This window comes from Poecilia formosa, unplaced genomic scaffold (genome assembly GCF_000485575.1).
Source record: "Poecilia formosa unplaced genomic scaffold, Poecilia_formosa-5.1.2 Scaffold33, whole genome shotgun sequence".
In the NCBI taxonomy this organism is placed as follows: domain Eukaryota; kingdom Metazoa; phylum Chordata; class Actinopteri; order Cyprinodontiformes; family Poeciliidae; genus Poecilia; species Poecilia formosa.
The window spans coordinates 3,036,870-3,061,672 of record NW_006799972.1 but is presented as its reverse complement, the minus strand read 5'-3'; the positions used below and the strand labels follow the sequence as shown (position 1 = coordinate 3,061,672).

Sequence of the window (24,803 nt, the reverse complement as noted above, 5' to 3'; positions counted from 1 at the left end):
CACTTTATTGGACAATAAACTCATATTACTTATGATACCTGTGATAATAACACAAATATAATTTCTGGCTTTTGGCAAAATAGCTTAGTTTGATTTATCCAAAGAGAGAACCTTAATTTTTTGCTGTCCTGTGCTTGAAAACTGCAACCAGGACATGGCGTTCTTCTATGCCACAGTGGAGTCCATTATTATTTGTCTTCTCAATATTCTTCCACCTGAGCTGTGGATCTTCGCTGACCTCTGGCTGCTGCTTCTGTCATGCTTCTGTTTATAAAGTACTCAAATGCAGAGACACTGTGACAAAACAGGATGCTTTAATAAAATAATGAAAACTTACAGAAAATAACACTGGGAGAGCAGGTCAAGGCAATGCATAATGAACAGAACAATCCATAGATGAACAGTGAGAACCAGTGAGCTCATATACTAAGGAGAATAACACAAAACCAGAGAATCAGAGACGATGAGGACCAGCTGGGGCAGAATGCATGCAGGTAAACTGAGGGACAGACTAATAAACACAAGAGAGTTAAACTCAAAGAAACTGCAAATCGAGGAGGTAAAGAATAAAAGTCTTATTATAGGAGAACAAAATCCAACGTACAAAGAACAGAACACCTAGCTAAACTAAGAAAATACAAAAGAATGACCTTATACAGCAGCATCATTCTGGTGCCCACAAAGAAATTAACTGTAATATGGCAAAACTGAATGAGCATAGCACTAAGGAAATCATCATCAACACATAAACACAAATGAAAACCAAAACACCTTTAGATCTTGACAGCTTCTTTGAAAAATGGTTTCAGGCCACATCAGATTCTGCACTGTGTTCATGCAACACTTTGCCACTGCATTATGCAGCTTCCCTGTCAGATTTAATAACTAACATCATAAATTAAAGTTTGTGGCTGTTATGTGACCATGTTAAAGCTTTATGAATACTTTTGGAAGGTACTTTATCTTCCATTAAAAAAGACAGGGAAACAATCACACAGATGGTGCATTTGGGGTCCGTGGAACATTTACTTGTTTTGCCTTTTCTAAAGTTAAATTTATACTTGCACTTTAATCACAGAAGCCCTTTTCAGCAGCTTAATTTCAGCTGCCCCTGCTCTAAACAGTGTTTGCTCTGTCCTGTCAGACTTCATGGTTTTTAACAACCACAGCTCACATTTATCAGGTCTTCCAATGCATTCCTTGGTTTTTGCAGCATGTTTCACTTTATTTTCAGTGTATTTACAGATTTCAACAAACATGTTTTTCTTTTTTTGAAGAAGTTTTACAAATGAAAGGCCAGACTTTAAATTGTTTTCGTGACATTTAATAATCGCACCGAGGCATAAATATGAAGTTCTACCACACAAGTCTCCAAACCAGAATAAAAAGCAGCAAAATAATAGTTATGCAATGTTCACTCATCATGTATTCATCACCCATATCGTCACAGCATGCTTGGCAGTTTTATTCAGGACTGGCAGTTTAATTATGTCTTGTTTATGCTGGTTTTCTGTATAACTTACAATTTTCTCAATCTTCGTGAAATATTAATTTCACTGTTTTTTTTTTTTTAGAATTCATACTGGGAAACAAACATGGTGATTTTGGTGATGTACCTTCCCAGCTGGACCCGTCTCTCCAGCTCGCTCATCTCCACCTCCGCCTCCAGAGTGGTGGGGCCCTGGACGGGGCTCACCAGCATCAGCTGACCCGTCTGACGGTCTGAGCGCTGGACTGTGAAGTGGCGGCGTGCTTGCCGCCCCCCGAGTAAGGTGAAGCGAAGCGTGTCGCCCAATTGACGCAGGGCCGAGACCCTGAACATGACGCGCGGGGCGGACAGGTTGGACACAACAGCGAGGTAATGGTAGGAAAAGGAGGTTGGGGTCTGAGAGCAGGCTTTGTTGTCCAAAGGGCAGGGGTTACGTTCACAACGCCTGGAAGAGAACAAGGGAGAATTTAAAGTTTGTTTTCTACGTTAAATATCGTATTTTCCTTTCATTGCTGTCAGAGTTAACTTAGGCTCTCATCCATCCATCGTTGCATCACATTAGACTGAGCATCGTCTTCAGAGAAGAAATGCTTATGACAATAAAACTGTTATAGTAAAATATTTAAATCAATTTTTTAATAATTTAAGTGTTTGTGAATATATGCATTATTAACACAGTTTAACGTTAATTTAAAGTGTCTGAGCTATGCCTCCCCAAAGTGCATTAAAGACAACAGGAGCTTTGGTTCCTGGGATCAGACCCTTTATTTGTCTATCAGGACTATATGCGCTGAATTTTTTATTTTCCTTATTTTGTGTTGAAACTAAATAGAAATAGACCGACTTTTACTTGATTTTTAGAGACAGTGTTCAAGGTTTTTCTCACATGGGTGATGTTTTGACATATGTTGCATGAGGGATTTTGGGGCAGTCCACCCGAACACACTGGAAGCCACCGTATGTGTTAACACACATCTGGTCGTTTGTGCAGTTGTTCTGCCTGGTAGCGCACTCATCAATATCTGTGAGAAAGAAAAAGGGCCAGGAGTTTCAGTGATTAAAGTGAACACTTTAATGCTGTTCGAACTGAGAAGAAAAGATGCTAATAAAACCACATGTATCTTTTTTAGTTTATAATCATAAAAACACATATTCTTGACTCTCAGTCTAAAAGGGTTAGCTTAAATACAGGAGGTAGTCTTCAGGTACTGGCACAGTTTAAAAACATAAAATCTTTAATAGCGTGTTATTTTCCTTTTCCTTGTTTCCTTTTACATCCAGGCTGCACCCACTTCTTTCATAACACCGTCACTTTTTTGTGTTTTTTTTTTTTTTGCCTCAGTTTGCTTGTCCTGTATCTTTAAAACACATTTTTAGATGTTTCAACTTCATTTTCTATGACACGGACGTAGTAAGCTGGTCTCCAAACTCCCTTAGCGTCTCTTCACCTTTACAGCTGCGTCCGTCACGAGTCACATTATACCCAGCAGGACAGGAGCAGCGATAACCTCCAGGGGTGTTAACACACTTATGCAAACACAGTTTTCCTGCTGGTCCATTATGGAAGAGCTCACATTCATCTATATCTGCAATGCACAATGAACACACATCAGACATCCCAAACAGGCATTTGTAGTTAGAGTTTGACTAACTATGGAGCGTACCTGTGCAGCTGTAGCTGTCTCTGCCAGAGATGGTGTATCCTGGCTCACAGGTGCAGTGGGTGGTCCCCTGCACTATAGTGCAGCGTGACGGACGAACGTACGCCCCAGTTGTGGCAGCTGGTAAGGTGGAAGCCGCCAGAGTGGAGCCAGCAGAAGTATTTGTTGTGGTGATGAAGACTGAAGGAGAGGAGGGATGAGAAGTGGTGGTCAGACGCAGAAAAGGCTTTCAGTTTGATGCAGTTTTTCTTTAACGGTGCTCTGTGTCAACTCCATTTTTTCAGTCTGACACAATCGGACAGACAGATCAGTCAGAGCTCCCAACGACAAAGTATTTCGATCAATTCCCGGAACGCTGTTTTGATTCCTCTTTTTTTCCTTTCATGCTCAGAAGTGTATAGACGTTGCACATTTGAAGTGGGAGTGCTGGAGATGCCTCTGCTTGGCTCACCTCTCAGGTGTGTGCAGAAAAATAGCATTTTTGGTTCAGTGACCCAAGAGGTCTTTAAGTATGAGAGAAATAGTGTTTACCAATCATACTGTTGGAGATTTATCGCAAATGAAAGACGTCTGTGTTGGTTGTAAAACTGAAACATTTGAAGAAACTTGTGTCTTTTGGACAGATTTTGATGTAGACAATTTAATTAGTCACATTTAAACTGCATTTACGTGTGCTGCACATTCATTTATTCATTTCAAGAGCAGAATCTTAATGTTTTACTACCTTGTTCTGAAGGTGAACTGGCAAACGAAAAGTACCAATCCCACACATGCGCAGCGCGGGCATGTTGTGCTTTAAACTCACATGTCGGCACAGGGCTTTGACAGGTCTCTCCAGCCCAGCCTTTGGCACAGACACAAGAAAACTGGTTCACCTCATCCACGCACGTCCCACCGTTCAGGCAGGGAGACGATGCGCACTCATTGGAGTCTGAGGGAGGAAGACAGAGACGAGGTTACGCACCGCTGGTACTTTTGAACGCTGCAGCTCACGTGACATGTGCAACTTGATAACCCTGATCCTCGAGCCACCAGGACATCGCGACATATGGATGCATGAGATAGAAATATGAGAAAATAATAGGGCAAAAGAAGACTAATGTTTGGAGTTGCCAATTTGAAAGAAAATACATGTTTGATCAAAAAGCCTGTGAGCTGTTATCTCAAAGTCAGGAAGCTGTCAGGAGGGACAAAGAGGCTGGAATGGAATATCCCATGTCAGACTTTCTCTGGACAACAACCAACATATGGAAAAAAGAAATGTGATCACAGAGCGCATTCAAAATGCACCTGTATGTTGAAAACCGTAGCATTTCTGCTGAAACAGTGTCAAAATGAAAGCCAGATAGGAAAAGTGATGAGAGAGTAAAGTGATTGTTTGAGAGAAAAGAGGAAGAAAGGAAAGAAATGTCTCGGCTTGGAGGGCACAGGACTCGACTCAAACCTCGACATGTCGGCTGCTGGCCAGTCCAGGTGAGGCTTTCTTGACAAACTCTGCTTTCTGATCCCACAATCTCATACCCGGGGTCACACAGAAAGTGGACCTCATGGCCGACACCATGGGATTTGCCAAGTTTCCTCCCATTAATGGGTGCATCGAGTTTCGGACAAGTACCTTGCAAAAATACAGACATTAAACAAAAACGGCAACGTAAGATTAAAATTCACTTTTGCTCAAATTCATCTATCTACATTTCAAGCTTACTGTTTGTAGATTTTGCTGTCTGCTTCCCTGTACCGCTCTGCAGTAAATTTATTTTCTTCCTCAGGTTGCGCAGACTTTGCAAACAGGAGGCTTCATGGGCCGACAAAAGCTTCTGCACCTGCTTCAGCATACCTTGGATTTCCTGCCTATTTGGACAGTCCTGGCACAAAGCGGAGCAGTAAGCAAAGTTCAGAACAGCAGTGTTGCAAATTTTCAGTAAGATTGCAATATACCCTAAAACCTCAGGATCTATTGGTTGCATGTTGTGATCTAAAGTCTTCAAAAGCTTGCACTACAAATGTTTAAAATTACAGAAAGTTCTTCTGAAATGTTCTTCAAAGGAAACGCTGGTTTCCTTAATTTATTTATATTCCATTGCAGCAATTAGTCCTTCTGGGGTCTGTTGAAAATAAATATTTAGCTACAGAGAAAGATCTTCTGAAGTGAGAGACCGCAAGCCACTGCTGTCACTGACCGATGAGCCAGCAAGATAACTTTTTCTAGATCTATTAAATAACAAATCTTACATATAAATCAACTTAAAGCCATAAACATTTTATCTTCCAGATGGCAAAGAGCTTCAGCGTATGGCCACAAACATATGCATAAAATGAAGATTTGTGCTATTTAGATGACCATGTGTGGATCATACAGTACTTTGGAAAAACATTCATAGCCACTATTTTTTTGCATTTTGACTGTTGCAAACTTCAAAGCATTTCAATATGGTTTTATGTAACAGTTCAACACAAAACAGTGCAAAAAGGCAAAGTGGATGGAAATGTTCCTTTCACCACAACAAGCTTCGAGAAATCGCCGAATTAGAAAATAGAGTTCAGAATTTTGTTGAATGAAACAAATTCTAGGTTTTATTTGCAACTTTTTCCACAAGCAAACACTGGAAGAAGGTGCTCTGATCAGAAGAGACCAAAACCTTTTGGTCAACACGCAAGGTGCTAAACATAGTAGTTGTAGCATCATGCTGTGGGGTTACTTTTAGTGCTGGTGAGAATATAAGTGGAACTAAACATAGGGTGACCCTGGAATAAAACTTATTTATTCCTTACAATGAAAGAGTTTACATCAAATCATAAATATTTTATTTTGGGATTTAAAAGAAACCCTCATGGACAGGCTGGGGAAGAAGGATTGGTGGTGTGAATACAAATGCATGTCAGATCTATCTTCACTTGTTGTGCACTACTTTTATGAACAAAATCCCAACAAAATGCTCCAAAGATTGTGGCTGTAATGGGACAAAGATGTTGGTAAAATTCAAAGATATAAATACTTTGAAAAGTATATACTTCAAGAGTCGTCGCTTGAGGTACAAGCAGAAGTTTCCTCTTTAGAAAGCTGATGTTTAGTCACAAACCCTATGTGCAACATGAATTTTGGTTTTAGATTAAATGTTCTGTGTAAAAGTCATAAAATTACATACATATACAACACTGGAAAAAATTAAGAGACCACTTAAAATGATCAGTTTCTCAGATTTTACTTTTTATAGGTATATGTTTGAGTAAAATGCACATTGTTCTTTTATTCTATGAACTACTGACAACATGCCTCTGAAATTACAAGCAAAAATTTAGTATTAGCAGAAAGTAGCGAAAACAATGCAGAGCTTTCAGACCTCAAATAATACAAAGAAAACAAGTTCACATTCATTTAGAAACAACGATGCTAATGTTTTAACTCAGGAATAGTTCAGAAATCAGTATTTGTTGGAAAAACTAGGAGGTTTTCAATGGGGCTTAGTGCAGTGGTCTCTTAATTTTTTTCCAGAGTTGCATGTATGTTACTTTCATTGAAAAGCAGATTTAAAACAAAACCAATTGGGTTCAGTCTGGACTCTTGCTGCCTTCCCTCTGTTAAATCACTACATGGTAGTGGATGTAGAGGGAAAGGAGGGCTAGATTCTTGTTTTTAGGTTACACGTTTCCCTTCATTACACTCATTCATTCATCTCTACCGTTCCCCCACTTGCCCAGCCTCTCCTGCATGTCTTTGCACAACCAATTAGTGTTTTCGTCCGGCAGAGGTTATGCAAGAAACGCAAATATTTGTCGAAAAACAGACTCAACGGAGGTTTGGAAAGACTTCAGTCATCTGGCGGAGATGGAGGCTGGTGTTCACAGCGTTGCTCTCAAAGGCCTCTTTCTGCTCGCGCCTGACAGGATTTTACATGGCTTCCTGTTAATTCACTAATGTTTCCACAGTCAGCACAGAATTACAGTAAAAATCTAAACAAATCAAATCAAAATAAGCAGCATATGGGTACATACAGTATACTGCTTCAAGGACCCAAATGATCATACTCATGTTCTTACATCTATTTATAAACCTGCTCATGCTGACCACATCTCAGGAGAACACAAACAAATACTGCACACGAAGGTACAGTTATAGATGTAATGAAGTGAAGAGAGTCATTCACAGACACACTGAGCTTCCTGGAAATGTTTTGCAGCCTTGCAGTGAAGCACAGCACAGATACGGTCGTGATTTCAGCCCTGGCGGACTGTGGCATGTTGTTCCTGAAGCTTGCGTGCAAAGCAGAGGGAAAAGAAGCTTTTCTCTCTTTAGTACAGCGAGGACTTTCATGATCATACTCATGAGTACCTCAGAGCATAAAGGAATTTGTGAGAAGTTAACCCTTAATAGCAAATGTTATTATGAGAGACTGAAACTATTTAAACTGAACTTCAACTTCGACACAATCTGCACATTAGTCAGAAACATTTTTTCTGTAGAGATTCTTACCTGTCCAAACGCAGGATGGAGAGAGCACACATATACCAAAGCAATGAGATTCACAGCTGATGCAAACATGTTTCCAGTACGCGGTCCTTTGGTGTGTTGGAAGCTATCAGCAGAGTGAACTTGAACTGAGCTCCCCTGAGAGGGAGCAGGAACATCAGGTGAGGAAATGGTCCTGAGTGGAAAAGCTGCCGTAGCTAAATGGTGTGGAATGCTGGGTTTACTTTACAGCAACCAATCAGGGGAAAGAGTTTTGGAGGAAAAATGTGACCATGTTATTATCCCTTCGCTTAACTTGGAGAGCACTTCCTCTCTATGCAAGCAGCTTAAATGTATGTGAACCCGTAGAGAAGCTGTGCCCTCTGCAGGAGCATGTGTGCATACTGTACATGCATCCCTGCCCTCTGCATTCACCGGTTTAAACCATTTCTGCATCATTTTTATGAACTCTTAAGGAAGATGATGCTTTTACCTACATGAGTCTGTTGAAGGTTGTAGCAGATCCCAGCTGAAAGGAAAGGAGAAACAGTGGGAAGAAGAAAGTGAAAAATATACGGCAAACAAAAGAAAAATCAGACAAGTTTATTTTTGCATTCTTTATTTGTAATGATCAAATGTGTGTTTATCATCTTTGGATACATTTTTGCATTTCAAAGTCATTGTTACTGACTTTTGATCCAACCCTTAAAATGTAGAGAAGACCCCAGGCTGAAGACATCAACTTCAGGATTTCTTTTTAAAATATTTATGATAAGCTGCATGTTGTCCCAGGTTTTCTACAGCACCAGCTGTTCTTCCACTGTTAATAAGCAGGGCATATCTTTTTGCATATATATACATATAGAGAGAGATTTAGCTGCCCAGAAGACCTCGGGGTAGTCGTTCGATTTTTCCTGTCCATGATGTGTCATACATTTTCAGTAGGAACCAGTTCTGTCCAGTCAGGCGTTTATGTTTTATTTTTGAAGTCATGCAGAAGGAACTCCATCTTTGTCCTGCTGAAATAACAATGGAACTATCAGCAAAATGTGACGATACTTTGATGACAGTACATGCCAAAGTAAAACTTTAATGTACACCTCTGTTTTACACCACAACAGTTCCAATATACACCCCCCCCCCCCTATTTTACATCAAAACACCCAAATAATAATTATTATCATAATATTTAACAGGATTTAAAATGAGACCTTCAGCAATTGTTGGCACATCCTTCCATCAACTGACTTCTTTATTTGGTTAAATTTTAAAATAGTAATATGTGTGGGGAAAACAGTAACAGTTCTCCTGTCTGTCGCAAGGTACAAACGATCAAATTAGTCAGCACTAATTTAGAGTAAATGTAAAATCAAGGCACTTTCTCTGACAAACAGATCAAATCCAGGCCCAGTTATACACAAATATATAAGCAAATGAAGCTATTTGCCAGTCATATTTAAGCTAAATGAAATAAAGTATTTTTCAATCCTTGTGTAGCACAATGCAAATTCAGTTTATAATCCAGCTGGTAAACGTTATCTACTAAAGAACATTGCATTGAGTTGTTTTCTTTGCAGCAATCCTTCCTCCTGAGAAAGATGTGGCAAGAAAGAATGGTTGTTTTAAAAAAAATACTTATCCTGATGGTCTGTATGTTTTGAAGCTAATGTCAAATATGAAACAGTAAAAAGGAATGTGTTTGTGCACGCAGACATGAAATTAAATTGAAGCGACAAAATGTCTTTGAGAATTGAAATCAGTCAAATAACTACAAAAAAGTATGAAGACAGAACCTCTGTACTCTTTTAGCATGAGTTTAATGTTGTACTGCTGTGATTTTGAATACCAGTTATGGGATCAACCATTAATAACTCCTTTGGTTGCTGGATTGACCTGAGAAATCGTCTCAGCAGGTGGGCTCTTCTCACTGACCCCAGATGGGGATTTGAACCGACTGTTGTATGACAGATCCTTGCTGAAACCAAACTGAAAGAGATAAAGGAGAACATGACAACGATGGAAACCGGATCCTCAAAGCAAGCAGCCCACAGAGAGAGACACGAGCCTGTGGTGCCGCTCTGCAGCCGTCCTCAGACTGTGAATCAGAGCACAACGCTTAGATCGCGATTAGATCAGAGCACAAAGCTTAGATCGCGATTAGATCAGAGCACAACGCTTAGATCGCGATTAATGTCTTTTACAATAGGAGATGTGGAGAAAAGGGTGTGTGGAGAGAACTTACCCCAATTCGACTTCATTTGATTTCATTTTAAGTTATCTCCTATATATAATACGCTCCAATGCTGAAGCACTGAATCTAAAAACAATCTCTGTTACCTGCACTTTCAAAATAAAAGTTCAGTTCCAGGGATTTGTGTTGCAGGCAAACATCAGTCTATCAAAGAAGATCTAAGATTAATCACAATAATATACTAAACCTTTGATGAGCAACTCGACCTCAAGCCATTTAAATTTGTTAACCTAAGTTATTTAAGTTAATTAATTTAGAAATACAATTATTTCATATATATTTTATATTTTTTGTTAAAAATTATTGAATGTGCTGTTCTAGTTTGCTTAAATTTAATTGCTGTCATCTTTTTGGAATTATAAAACATAGATAAGATTATTTTAAAGAAGGCTAGCATAACATTATTAGATTATTGATTTATTAGAGGACAAATTCAATTTTTTTTTTATCTGCATTTTATTTAACAAATCAGTCAGAATTGAAAATGTGCTTCACGTCATCAAAACCTAAAATATGGATAAGAAACAAATACTTACATAAAACAATCAAGTCAGAGCAAAATATTTTGTTTTCAAACACACTTAATTTATGGAGTTAAGCAGCTTACACGTTTTATTGAAAAGTGTTTATTTATTCATTCTCTAAGATTTGCTGTTTGGTTTTTACAAAGCAGCAACATTTAAAAGGTTAGAAACTGTAAATTGAACAACTTTATCAACTGAATGAAGTCCCATGAAAACTTTGAAAAGTGCATTGCTCCAGCCAGTGTGAGGACATGTGACTGGCTGCAGACGAGGAGGAGGAGAGGAGCAGGGAGGCAGGATAACTGAGAGCCAGACAAGTGCTGCCACAGCCAAGGATTTGGTGGGAGTTCATCATGGGCTCCGAAGTAACTCCCAGAAGCTTGGATCTGCTCCTCAATTTGTTTCTCCTGGCAACGTTGAGCTGGACCAGGCGGGCTCTGGGCGGAGACACCAGATGTGCGGCTTTCTGACACCGATGGTAAACACGCTTTCAATGTCAGAGCAGTGACACTCCAACTCAGAGTGCAAAACTTTCTATGTGTATATGTTTGGGCATATAGGAAGTGGGTAACATTTTGCATTTAACATGTTGGAATCAAGATTTAAAGCATATTTAAAGACGTGATAGTTACTAACATCTGACAGTGCTAAATGCTCTAAATCGAATCCTCTATACAGATAAATGGAGTTGCATGATTTGCTGAGTCTAGTGAACTTTGAGAGACAGACTTGTCAAAAGCTATCCTCCAGCCACACACTTAGACGAGCCATTTGCATTTTATTGCTGCAGCAACAGCAGTAGAAGAGTAAACAATAGTAAATCAGAATTAGTTTTTTTTTCTTTCAGGACTCGGGGTGAAGGAGTTTTCTCAGGTTGTTGCCCAGCACAATAGGCTGAGGAGCCGGGTCATGCCCTCTGCGGCTAACATGCAAAAGATGGTTAGTAGCACCTAAAGTCAGTCTTCTCTTGAGTGGTACGCTAGTTGTCAACTAAATGTGAGATTTAACATTATTCTTTTGTTAAAAATATTTATTTTGTAAAATTCCCATAATTTTCCATGACAATCTTCATATAATTTCTTGTGATTTTTGACAATATTTTGTTTATGGTTAGCCGGATAATTTGAGCAACTCGTTTATCTTTGAAGTGTTATTGTTGATAAGTGTTGTATGAGAATGTCCTGGCTAAATATCAATTACTTTTTGAAAATAAATAAATTAATACCGCTCTAACTTCTTTAACCAGGTAAGGATTTGTTCTGTTCATTAAAGTAGCATTTTGTATTTTTAACTGAATAATAAGAATGAAAACCAAATTTCTATTTGATTCTCCTTGTTAATTATTGAGCCACAATCTTCTCCAAAACTATGGAAATCCAAAAATAAATAGCTAAATTAATAAATAAGATAGATAGATCAGCTGTCAAACAATCAAAGCTTGAAATTTTGTGCTGGAGCTTTTCTAACATCCTGAAGCCCCAAGCTGTGCTGCAGAATTAAGATTTGATTCTGTTTGAACGCTGGATTAAGATTCACTATCCAAAGCAGTCCAAAACAAAACAGTTTCTTTTTTCTCTCAGCATAATAATAGTGCTACTAATAACAACACTTTTATTTGCACCGCTGCTCATCAAATCATGTTCTCTTCACTGGTTGTTCAAAATTTATAGAGTGAAGCTGTTTGATCCTCCAGCCACCACAAGGGGGTGCTGCAGCTCCAGCTGCTGGGCACATGAAACGCTCCCCCAGTGCTTGCGGCTCCTTTTTCTTCGCAGCAGAGTAACACGGTAATGATGATGAGGGTGCTGTCAGCTGTGCTGATGAAACAGATGTCAGAATAGAAAACATTGCTGCTGATGTGTGTGGGCAGATCTGAGCGGCTTGCTATTCCCACAATGAGACCGGCAGTGTTGCAACTATCTTCATAAAGATAAATTTTCACATTTTAGCTTCACTCCGCTGACTGCGTCAGAGCGTGTTGTTTCACTGAAGATCATTTCTTCTGAGAGGAATGTGTTGATAGTCTCAGGAATGTAAAACAGTACCGTTAGTGCCACATTTGCTCTGTCGCGCTGCGGGCTGATTGATAACAGTTGACAGTTTGAATGAAGCCAAAATCAATTAGCTGTGCAAAGACTCTTGTAAGGGTAATTCTGCAAAATTACACCAATGAATCTTTCCCCTGCCTCCGTTTGAAACATTTAGGTCAAAAAGAAAAAAAAAAGTAATAAGTTTAGGTTGTTTTCGAATAATGACACTCACTTTCATTATTCTAATGTTCAGCGTGTTTTATATTAGCTGAAATTTGCGTGCCCTGAAATGCTAATCTGCGCCATTGTCCTATGTGTATGATTATTAGCAGCTGATAATGATGGATTTTGAAGCTGATGAGAGACTTAATACCTCCTGGGCCTAATATAAGATTTGTGCGAGGGCGTACTGTCACTTCATCGTTGATTACATCCTCAGAGCCACCCGTACAGAGAGAGCCCCTTTCTTCGACTGCTCTCCAGTCTCAGAGAACTGCTCTCAACTGATAAGGCTGTAATGAGGAAGAGAGGATGTGGATAATCAGCCTACATTTTCAGCTCTGGTATTACAGGTAATTTCCCCCGTAAAAACCCTCAGAGGAAGCTTTGCTGAGCTGAAGAGGCAAATTAAAGAGCTTTACTGATAAACGTTAAAAGGTTCAGGGCTTTGGCTGTGTTTGTGAAAATCTGAAAACGATTTCGCCTCTTGCACATAAGAATGAACCAGAAGGCATTGTGTGGAGATTATACTGTAGTGATTATTATACAGGCTTTAAGGCTTTTTTTTTTTTTTTTTTTGAATGAGATAAAACACCAACACTTCAAGAATGACTGAATTTCCCTCTTTTTTTCATCATTGTGCCTTCTCTCCAGGTTCTAAGTTTTTTCAAGCCAGAAGTATTAGGGGGTCATATCAACACCTGTAGAGAAAGAAATGAAAGTTAAGCCATTATAATTTCCATAAAGCCTTTGACCTCTGTTTGTATTTTTTTTTATTATCACACTTATCTTACCATTTCTGAAAGCCCTGCCTTTATTTTGACAGTGTGAGCTTCAAAGAGGCCTAAAACTTAGCGAGGCCACAGACTAAAGACTTAAAATATTCCATGTTTGTTAAGGAGGCCAAACTTCCTTTTAATCTCTGAATGTCTGGTTTTATTTCTCCAGATTTTTTTGCAGGAGTCTCAAAATTTTCCTTTGGACTTTCTTTGTTTACGTACAATTTATTTTCCTATTGAAAGGAAGATTTACTCTGATCTATTCATCTAAAAGGAATTAATCAGTATTTTTGATTAACTTCATTTCTTTCCCCCAAAGAATCAAGCTCAATCAACTTAAAAATTAGCTGGATATTTTGCCCAACTTGGCTATCAAAAACTCACATAATTAAAACAAAACAAAACAAACAAAAAAAAACTTTTAAAGATCTTAAAGCCTGAAGAATTACTGATAAAAACTACTTTAAAAGATTATGATATAATGCAGTAAGCAAATAATGAAAAACAAAAAAAAAAAAAAAACAGGTGGCTTAAAACTATTGCATGATACTACTATACTACTTAGTGAGTGCCAGGATTAAACTCAGTCCACTTTGTTGCTTTCCACATATTTTAAATAAATCTTTATTGTCACAATAGAAAGGGCAAAGAGTCAGGGAGGAGACATTAGACCAGAGGTCAGCAGCATGACGACGATGTAGGGTCTTCTCAGGTAAGGAGGGATTACAACATGATGAGGAAAAGACAAGGAAAGGGAAGGTTATGTGCAATTTAACAAAAATATAGCTGTGCAGCTTTGATGCAACATTTTAAAAAAGGTGCCACAAAATGAGTACGGTAACTGCAACATCCTGGAGGGACTGTGATCCAACCTCGAACAAGACACCAGGACACTTGAGCTCCTGAGTTTGAGTTTGAGTCAGAGCAGGTCAGATTTCCTGGCTGAGAACTATTGCCTTAAATGTAGCAGGGCTGACTCTCATCTCTGATTCTGTTTGAGGTGTTCATAGACGGGATCTCAGAGTGTGGCTGTGGGAAGGAGAGTGTTTGGTCTGGAAGCCTCAGGGCCTCATCTTTGCTTTTTGTGGATGATGTGGTTCTGTTGGCATTTTCAGGCCATGACCTTCAGCGTTCACTGGAGCGTTTCGCTGCCGAGGGTGAATCGGCCCGGATGAGAGGCAGCTCAGCCCTCCCTTCTTCTTCTTCTTTTTTTTTTAAACCACAAGTTCTTCCTTTCAACAAAATTAGAGGCTTTAGATTAGCCTAGTGTTCCAGCAGTGACGGGAGATATGGCCGGAAAGCGGGAAACTAGCTACAAAAATGCGGACATTCTAACCTTTCTTCTTAATCATAAATACAATAAAAGCTAAATTTAATCAGAAAGTTAACACATCCAATCTGACTGTAGAACTCAAATAGCTTAATCTCTTTTTATTGTGTCTCATAGTCTCATGGAGGATTATGAAGTATCTCTGAAACAAAGGTCATCTTATCCTCCATGCACCTAGATGTGGTGTGCATGTCTTCACCCAGCACATCTGTCAAAATAATATATTTAAGTGGAAGGTTTCATGCATAGCTGCAGAACATTTTCTTTTAGTCTCACCAGAGGTCTAGAAAATTCACATTTCATGTCCTTTGCTTCTGTAAAAGCATGTGATGGAGCTGCAGGGTCTATTATTTACAATCATTTAAGTAGTTATAATACCCAAACTTAAAAAAAAAGAAGAAACAACTAAGTTACAAAGAGTAATAACCAAGTTGAAAACAAAATAAAAACTATTTCCTGAAAACAAAATGAATTTGTGAAGCACTGACATAGATGGGAGATGAACCTGGAGGGGTGTTACATTTCACACCTTTTATGCCTCTGGAAACTAAGCAGTCACTTGTTTTTATGTCTGGAACATGAAATAATTGAAAGGATTTTATAAATTGTTGTTTTAGATTAGATTTGATGTGCTCCTTGAGATTCATTTACTTTGCCAACGAGCCAAATTGTCTGTATGCAGAACTTGAAAAGGTTTGAGGTGAAATAAGTTGCTGCATCTTAAATCATCTGTCTGTCCGGCTTATATGTGCAGAAAGCAGGTGCCAGTACATAATGGTAAAGGAGGGACAGACACTCAGAACCAACTCTTTTCATTTCTGACATGAGCAGTAGTCACATCTCTCATAGTTTTTTTTTTCTTTTTTTTTGTCAGTGCAAAAACATACTCTGCAAGAACAGAGAAACTTGTAATTTTATTTGAGGTGGCAAGAACAAGAACAGATCTTTCTGGCCAGGACATTTTATGCTTCTCATGAACTCAAGTGCAGAAGTCTTGGAAAGTCCTCACATGTCGTTCCCACAGCAGAATTTGTATATGGAAAGAACAGAACAAAGTTTAGTTCTTGCAGCCCTGGGAGAAGAAACTGTTCTTGCAGGATGTGTAAAGGCCTTTGATCTCATGTTTCTGCTCTCTATTTGTTATATTTGTTCCTCATAAAGCATTTCTGTATAACAACTTGTTTCCTCCTTTTTCCAAAGAGACGCTGAAATTATGCATACATTTTGTTGACAATCCTGTTGACAATGCTCTCCTAGCTTGGATGAGACATTAGCTTCCTTATTTGTTTTTCCAAGCAAATAAAGACCTTTTATTGCTTCATTATAAGCTTCAAAGATCATAAGGGCTGCACACGGGTTCGATAATAAGACAAGGATGGAAATAGAAAAGCGCCTGCAATTGACAGTTTGACTCTAAAACTGATGAATTAGGTTACATTAACATGGCGTCATGATTAGAGTACACGTTTCACCACCACAGCTGAATTAAAAACATTTTGGACACACTTTTATTTTTGTCATAATAACCAATGAGATTAGAGTAGAGCTAAATTGATTGAAACTAATCAAACGACAGATTGTGCCCAATATGAAGTGCCAGTAATCAAAAGAGAAAAAAATTGAAGTACTGAAGATTGATTAAAAAAAAATCTACCTTAGTTGAAGAACTTGTCCTTCCAGTTTTGAAAGGAGGACTTAAATCAAATCATATTTCTATTTATACCACAGGGGAACAGGAAGCCATGTGCCCATAATGAAAAGATCATACACACTTTATAGTAGTAGTAAAAAATAGTAAAATAACAAAAAGTACTTCAGTTACATTTATTTTGTAGGAGTTGTTATGGGTACCATATGTCTTTACAATAGGTAAGAAATGAAATGAAAAGATTATTTATTTTAAACATGGTGTTTTATCCAGATTTATAAACACATTAAAGGTATTCTACACTTTTTCAGTGTGAAATTTTGTTGAAGGTATTCTAATAAAATTATTTTAGTACTTTTGCACTAGAAAAAAGTACCAGTGCAACCTGAGTGTGCAGGCAACATATTTGGCATTCATTCCATTTCCAAACGGTTACAGGATTTTATATTTGAAAGATTAGTAATACATTGTTTTCTATGTATGCATCTAGTATTTCTACTTAGTAGTTGATAATGTATAAATCAGCAATTTCTTGGCTTTAAGTCTTATGGTTTTGTCTCCACTGTGAGCCTCCACTGATCCCGTGGATCCTTTCTATGTCTCTGCTACAAGATACCAGAAATAATTAGTTAGATTGTGAAAATGAACAGGAGCTGGACCCAATGCATTAAACCTAAACTTGGAAATTTCACTATGTTAAACTAGAATAGATTTAATAGCCTCTAACACATAAATACAAAATCACCCTCTAGAAATGACTTGTTGCCAGTTTTGCCTGTAAACCTTGCTCACCATTAACATTATATTTACTGTTCTCTAGGTGTTAAAGATGAATATTTGTCTGCAGGATAAAAAGAAATCAATACAAACAACTACTGTCTGTGTTTACAGGAATGGGATGAGCAGCTTGCTAAGGAACAGGCTTCGTTGTGCAACCAAGACGCTTCCATTCTCCACACGCAGAGCTTCGGTCACATAGGCTGGAACATGCATCTCTCCGCTGACGGTGCCGCCTCGTTTTCCATCATCGTTGATGCCTGGTTTGAGGAGGGAAAATATTTTTTGTACTATAGTGGGCGGATGCAACCTGTCGGCACTACACACAGGTAGCATGGAAATCTCCTTATATGTGTTTGGGCTTTGTGAAGTAATGTAGTTATTCACAAGACTTGTAGTTTTATCTTTATAAAAAACAAAAATAGAGACTTGAAGTGATTGATCCAATTGCTGTTTGCAGCTGGTTTGGGCTACCTCAAGTCATGTGGGCTGTGCCATCCAGCAGTGTCTGTGAGATGGGCTCCTCTGGAGGATATTTGCCTGTGCGTATTACCCAGGGTTAGTCTTGTCCTTTTTCTCTACATCAATATTTATTCATTTATTTTGAAAAGGCAATAAAACGTAAAAAAAATAATTAGACAAATAATCATGCCAACTGACATGTAATTCTACATAATTTGTTAGAAAAGGAACAGGTGCAGGATCTTTTTATTTCCTGCCCCTCAATAGATTTATATAATGCTATGTTAAAGAATAAAGGTAGCTGTAGGAAATCGATCCAGCCACTGTGTCTCCCTGTGGGTTGCTGCATACTGTGTTCTACTGGTGATGCAGGGGTAACTGGGAAACGAATGGTCGCCCGGTGACGCCCTATAAGCACCTCTTCCATGTCCGGCTGTTTCCGACTGTGGGACCACGTAGGCGGACTGTGTGGTAAGACTACTTAATCTTAAAAATGTATTTTATTCCTGAGATCATCTGAAGTGATTTGTGTGCATTAGCATCCTGCTTGTTTTTATTTCTTTGAATCAGAAATTCCAAAGAACCCCTGCAGAATGAGCTGCGGGCAACATGGCCGCCTCAATCTTACATCCTGCAAATGCAAGTGTGGCCTGGGATTCACTGGACGCTTCTGTCAGGGTAATGCTTGTTATTCTGCGTATATTTTGTCTAGTTATATAATTCATAAACAGAAAGCTGAACAGTTTGATCTACTGTACATGTGCCTTGTGTGTTTGTCAGTAAGATGCAGCATGCAGTGTTTTCACGGTCGTTTCGAAGAAGAAGAATGCTCCTGTGTGTGTGATGTTGGCTACGGTGGTGCTGAGTGCACAGGTGAGCCCAGCTTGTCTTATTTTATTTTTTCTTTTAATTCCTTTGAATGTTAACCTCAGCAGGCTGCAACAGAACTCTAACAGCCTGTACTGTACTCTATATTATATTTTACAACTAACTGCTGGGGGTAAAAAAAACCCAAAATAAAACATTTCTCACTTGTTAAACTGAGGTCAAAATAAGCCAGCTTAGAAACCAAAAACTGCCTTAACATTACAGGTTAAGACATTTGTATACCTTCAATACAATAAATATGATGCAACAAAATGGGAGGATATACAAAGAATAAATACCCTGAAAAAGGAGAACGGATCTCCAACTTAAGAAAAAATTATTAATTTGTTACATGTAATCGAATTAAGTTTGTCATACTTACTTTATTTACATTTAATGACAGCTTAAAAAACATTTACTTGGATGAACTTAATTTGATTACACATTGTTTAAAAGTTGAATCTCCATTCTCTTTTTTTAAGTGTAGACACAGTAATGGCCATAAAGTAAAGAACATAATCTGAGGAACAGGTCAGTTTTAATAGCTTGAGGCAGAAAGTTGTGCAGCAGGATCTGCTTTTGATTTTGCAGCAGTTTAAAGAATTTATGGAGCGACTGTCAGGTCTCTGAAAGGGGTTGATGCCTTGTTTCTGCAGCACCTCTAAAACAGATTTTGCACAAAAAGCAGGAACTATAAAATCCCCTTACTGTCCTCTGCAGGACTCAGGACTCCCTTATATCTGATTCTGAACACATTCAACCACATCCTGCTGTTCGTTTGGAGTCTCAACTTGGATTCAAATTTCCAGCTCCTCCCAAGAGCTGTCGTCTTCTGTACCTTGTGTACATCATTTTTTGTTTTTTTCCAGCAATTTTATTTTTTATTTTATCTCACATATTTTTTTCTGTTGTTAATTTGGAATTTTGAAACCATTTTGCATTGAGAGATATTATGTGTCTTAAGATGTCGGCTCACTAACAATAAGTGAATAATACCAATGAAAGAATCAATTAGATTATTCCTGTCTCCAGAAATGATTTGATTGAGAGGCAGGTTAGATCCTGGACAGACTGCCGGTCCATCACAGGGCAACACAGACATGATCCAAACAAATAACCATGCAATCAGACCAGTTAACATGGCATGAATGCTTCTGGAGTATGGGAAGCCGGAGGAGCCACAGAGAACCCGCTCATGCAGGGGGAGAACATGCAGAAAGACTCCCCAAATCCAGGACCTCACAAAAAAAATAAGCATAAAAAAATTAACATAAATCACTTCAAAACATGTTACTCTCCAGTGCAGGATGTTTACTATTCTTATGCAAAGTCACAATGTGAGCATTTATTCCACGGCGAGGACAAAAACAACTGGTAAAAAAATCTAATTGTTGCATAATGATACAACAGAGCTCTGTTTATTTTTTTCTTTCTTTTGGTACAATGTTGTTGATGAGTTAATTTTGTTTCTTTAATGTCACTTAAATCTTGCAATCTTGTTTTGCTTATTCTAGAGCAGTCTTTCTCAACCCTGGTCCTCACCGCCCCCCTGCTCTGCATGTTTTAGATGTGCCTCTCTTCCAGAACAGCTGATTCAAATGATTGCATGACCATCAAATACTGCAGAAGCCTGTTAATCACCCAGAGATACAATTCAGGTGTGTGGCAGAAGGGAAATACCGAAAACATGCAGGACGGGGGGGCGGTGAGGACCAGGGTTGAGAAACACTGTTCTAGAGGCATCTTGTGTATGACATTTTCTTGAATAAAATGGGCTTATTCGATAAATCCATTAATACAGATAAGAAATAAACCAAACATTATCCGGTTCGGTTGGATGCTTGGATGACCATCAGCTTTTACAAATACTTCCAAGTATGGGAAAAATATTTAAGATTGTATTTTGATTAAAACCCATGTCTGACTGTTCATATAATTATTTTTTTCTTTGTGTACTTTGTCAACAGAAAAGGTGCAGCTCCCCTTTCACAGCTGTTATCTTACGATAGATGGAACTTGCTTCATGGTGTCTTCGGAGGCTGACAGCTACTATGGGGCCAAAACTCGCTGCCAGGCCAGAGTATAATAGCATCACAGAGACCTGTGGGCAAATAAATGGAGATAGTTGCGCTACCTTTGAATCAATGCATTTCTTTTTTTTTTTTTTAACAAACAGGGACTTAGGGGAACTTTAGCTGAGATTCACAGCCAGAAAGTTCAGGACATCCTAGTGTTTTATCTAAGTGAGCTGGAGGCGAGCAATGAAGTCACCAACACCGACTTTGAAACGAGAAACTTCTGGATAGGTACAGCCATTCACACCGGCACATCAAATAAACGTTGACATAAGTCCACACAGCAGGTCAGACTAGTTTGCATCTGTTTACTTTCTGTTTTAGGCCGTTTAGATAGCACATGAATAAAGCGGTAATGTTTCAGTATTTTTTCTTCACAGGTTTGACATATAAGCCTCCAAGAGACTCATTTCGCTGGGACACAGGAGAGCTCCTTCGATTCAGCAGCTTTGCCTTTGGGCAACCTGACAACCAAGGGTATGAAGCATATTTCACAGCAGAGTTAAGCTGCTGTGGCGGGCATCATAAACACAGACAGCTAAGGGCATTGGGACTTAGATAAACAAATGAAACACATCAGCAGGTGAAAAAATGTGTTTCTGTATAGATGCGTTTTTTTTTTTTCTTTTTCTGAACTGAGGACATATTTTCTGACATCTTTACTGATAAGAGGTTCACATTTATGTGCTTTGTTCTTGTAGCAGAGTTGAATGATAATAATGCTACCTGTTAATGAAGATAATTATTTTTAAACGAGCAGATGTTTGTAGCTCAACATTGAAACAGCTCTTTCTTTTCTTGGAAGTAACGCTGCAGGTGAGGCCTGTGTTTACTGTTACTCACAGCTTCTCATTTTCTGTGCAGTTTCGGAAACTGTGTTGAACTGCAGGCACTGAGCACTTTCAACTGGAATGATCAGCGCTGCAAAACCAGGAACCGATACATTTGCCAGCATGGTAAGGCCCCTGCAGGCAGACACTCAATAGAAGTGTGGAAGGAGGTAAAGGTTCTCCAAATGCCCACCAGTGATACACAGTCAGGCCCTCTTGTCTTAAAATACACCTGCTGACCACAGGATCTGTATTTGTTTGCTACGCCATCAGTGTGAAGCTTTTTCTGCTGAAATTACAGCTCTTTTTGTGAATTGACAAAAGAAAATGTTGAGGAATATCAGTAAAGTAGTAGTGAGTTTTATCTCTGGATGCAAAAAGGGACAGTGAGTTTATAAACCAAGTCATTTCTACTTAAACCGCAGGCACATATTCATGGTGGTCTTCAACGGAACAATGAATTGTCCTCTCATATTTCTCCCCCAAACTCAGCATTGTTCTGCATTTGTGGCATCAGCTGCACTGAGGCCAAAACCCAGCAGGCTGTGAAACTGAGCCGTTTGCCTAAAGGGCAACATTTGGTGCTAGAAAATTACAACATCTTTTATGTAACTGATATTGACTGGACATTTTATACCCTTCTTAAAAATTATGAAAAGATTACTTTGATATTCAAGTTTATAGTCAGATCTACAACTCCCAAGCTACAAATCATAAATGACTATTACTAGCCGGAAAACCTCAGCGGAAGCTTAAAAACATGTTTTACTTTAGCTGGTTGGCTCTTTTTCTTTCAGGCGTAACACAGACTGGCCTTTTAAATTTCAGCTGTCATTCGCTTGGCCTGCTGTGCTCCTCCGTGTCCATGCAGTACCTTGTGTCTCTGGTAATCACTGAGGGTTAGGAGTAAAATGCTAATCTTCTGTGTCCAAAAAAAAAAAAAAGAAAAAACAACAAAATCCTCAGTGTGATAGTGACTACACATTTAAACCTGCTTTTCAGTTCAAATCAATCGCACTCAGTGCTTACCATCAAGAACCCCCCCCCAAGCGATCAATACATGTCGTTTTCACAAAGACTCCCACTGTTTGGACACACATACCACTTACATTGATCGAGAAGAATGAGATGGTGGCAGATGTTTAGTGTTGTCCATTTACGGCTGTCTTTGCTAAGTTCTGGTGTGTCATCTGGTATCGATCCGTTGAAGCTGAATCTGCTCTGAATGCAGTCAGTGTTGCTAAGACACCAGCTTTTTACAAACGGCTTTTTGGGGACCCAACTATGTCTCACTTCTTTGTGGTACAAAATTAGCACATCGTGGTCAAAATGTTGCTTGAGGGTTGCGTTTTGTCAAGAGGGCTTACTCTTTTAGTTGAACTTTTTTATTAATTATGCTAACCGCAAGAGTTTATTCTTCCCCAGTCAAAGATTTCAGCAGCTATTTTCTCTAACTAAAAACAAAAAAAAAAACTGAAGCAATTTAGAAAAAAATGCTCTACTTTGTTAATTGCTTATAAAATGATAAGTGGATATCATGCCTGAGGCAAAGTCTGAACAGTGTTCCTCCAGAGGAAGTGTGTGCTTGGCATCCTTTTTTTGCCCCATTATGTGCATGACAAGAATTTAACGCTTCATGTCTCATTAGCAGCTTCTTCTCTCGCATCTTTTTACTGGAGTTGAAGAACAACTGAGGAACTGGCACAGACTCAGACAACTCCACACACTCATCTTCCATATTTCTGTTCAGTCTCTTTCTCAGCATGGTGGATGTGTTGCATATACGATGCGTTCATGGGTCGTGTGTGTATTTGTGCATTTTGCAGATCCAGAGCAGATTGCACGGTGGGAGGAAGCCAGGTGACCTGGATGCTTTCGGTTGGCTTCACTGCTGCTGCTGCATGAATTACTGTTTTATTGTGAGTGGATAAGTGTGGATTAGATCTATTGTGTAAATACTGTGCATAATTGAATGTTTTATGAAGCATTTGCTCTTGTTTTGTAAAGTCCACTTTTTTGCTGTGACAACTTGAATTTCTACTTCAGTACTAAGTGATAAAATATTATCTTATTGTACTAATTAGAAAAGTCGCTGTTTATTTGCTTTTTGCACTTTAAAAATGGGCCTCTTCTCTTTTTTGCTAAAACTTCTCATTTACTCTGCCCCCCCTGATGGGTTAGTCTTCCTGCTTTTTGATTGTACTCTTGCTCCAACAAACTTGTAGCAAATGGTTGGATTACCTGCTCAGCGTGCCATGAAGTTCTGCAAAGGCCTGTTTATGACCCTTACATAATTAAAGGTAGAAACCTGAAAAACATAAAATCTGTAAAAGTGGTAACATTAAAGTGAACAATTATTGAGATTTTATTAGCCTACTTCATGCTGTCAGACAGGTCCTACATAAAGGACTTCTTGATTCTGCAGGATGAATCGGTTTCTAACATTTTAAGCTGATGTGAGTGTTATAACATTGCCTAATGTGTAACTCCCCCTGCCACCCTTCCTCCATGAAATTGTAGTGAGGTTTAGGGGGTTAGGGGTGCCGGTGGGATTGTTTGCCCAGGGTGCCTAACAAGCTAGGACCACCTCTGTCTGCAGGTCAGGTCAGGTCAGGTCAGGTATTACTCAAGTGTGCCTGAAAATTGAACCAAAAATGTGATTAGCTGGTAGTTAATTTATGAGTCAACATAAAGGCAATTTAATTTTTCGGTTCATGCAAATATATTATTTCTACTAATAAATAAATAAATGTAATTCTTTGTCTGTCTGGTTGTCGTCTGATATTAAAACTTAGATTTAAGATTTAAGCATTTCTACAAAAAAAAAACAAAAAAACAGCAAGAACCAGAGGAAACCTGGCTGGCTTTTGCATGGCAGTGAATGAGTCACAAAAATGCTTAACATATACTTCATAGAAATAGCTTGGAGTGCCATTAATACAGATTGTCTTGATTTGTAAATAAAACCATTTCTTTTCATGAGATTTCTTTTCTTCCCACTTCAGCAAAAACCACTGCTACTGGGTTTCGATTTTTTCTAGGAGACATTATTTATGTGCAATGAAAGAGAACTTTAATTTAAGTGTGTAAGCAAAAAGTCCTGCCTCTGTAAGCATCTTTCCAATTATCACGTAGCACTCACAGTAACAATCCAAGCCTGTTTGCATGTACAAGCAGACTGACACAGATGTCCTCTCTGTCTAATCGAACTACAGCTTCCCACTGAGCTTCTGGTCATGGAGTTCTCAGTAAACCAAGGTTTCAACATCTTATTTCCAAACTCATGGAAAACAGGGTCCAAGTTAAAGGTTTCACCTCCACATGAATGTGAGGTGGAAAATCACGCTGGACAGAGAAAGAGATGTCAGAATGACAGATGGTGCCTCATACGAAGAAACGTGTAAAAGGCTGAAA

General features: G+C 38.7%; 2 protein-coding genes across 3 annotated transcripts; one reads left to right on the top strand and one right to left on the bottom strand.

Annotated features, from left to right (window-relative positions):
• Positions 1-297: 297 nt before the first annotated feature.
• LOC103136578 (fibulin-7) lies at positions 298-7,887 on the bottom strand. 2 transcript variants are annotated; one of them, XM_007549890.2, is made up of 8 exons: positions 7,622-7,887; positions 4,856-5,015; positions 4,595-4,765; positions 3,956-4,081; positions 3,154-3,330; positions 2,938-3,075; positions 2,376-2,511; positions 298-1,934 (listed from the first exon to the last, which is right to left on the bottom strand). In XM_007549890.2, exons 1-8 carry the CDS (start codon positions 7,688-7,690, stop codon positions 1,571-1,573), a joined length of 1,341 nt encoding a protein of 446 aa, XP_007549952.1. In that variant the 5' UTR covers positions 7,691-7,887; the 3' UTR covers positions 298-1,570. The 2 variants fall into 2 exon arrangements, with proteins under 2 accessions (XP_007549952.1, XP_007549951.1); XM_007549889.2 differs by lacking the exon at positions 7,622-7,887 and having other exon boundaries at positions 4,856-5,795.
• A 1,561-nt stretch (positions 7,888-9,448) lies between these two features.
• On the top strand, positions 9,449-24,029 carry LOC103136612 (C-type lectin domain family 18 member A-like). Its single transcript, XM_007549930.2, is given in 16 exon segments — positions 9,449-9,510; positions 10,640-10,737; positions 10,794-10,850; positions 11,220-11,311; positions 17,270-17,456; positions 17,459-17,484; positions 17,616-17,713; positions 17,990-18,031; positions 18,033-18,088; positions 18,188-18,295; positions 18,398-18,490; positions 20,452-20,564; positions 20,661-20,790; positions 20,940-21,036; positions 21,424-21,515; positions 23,216-24,029. Coding segments are annotated over 16 exon segments (1,389 nt in total). The 3' UTR covers positions 23,254-24,029.
• Positions 24,030-24,803: the final 774 nt, after the last annotated feature.

Coding starts and splice junctions, on each gene's coding strand:
- LOC103136578 (XM_007549889.2), bottom strand. CDS start 5,117: ATGCAACCAATAGATCCTGAGGTTTTAGGGTATATTGCAATCTTACTG. Junction 4,766..4,855: donor GACAGCAAAATCTACAAACA/GTAAGCTTGAAA, acceptor TATTTTTGCAAG/GTACTTGTCCGAAACTCGAT. Junction 1,935..2,375: donor TATGTCAAAACATCACCCAT/GTGAGAAAAACC, acceptor GTTCTCTTCCAG/GCGTTGTGAACGTAACCCCT.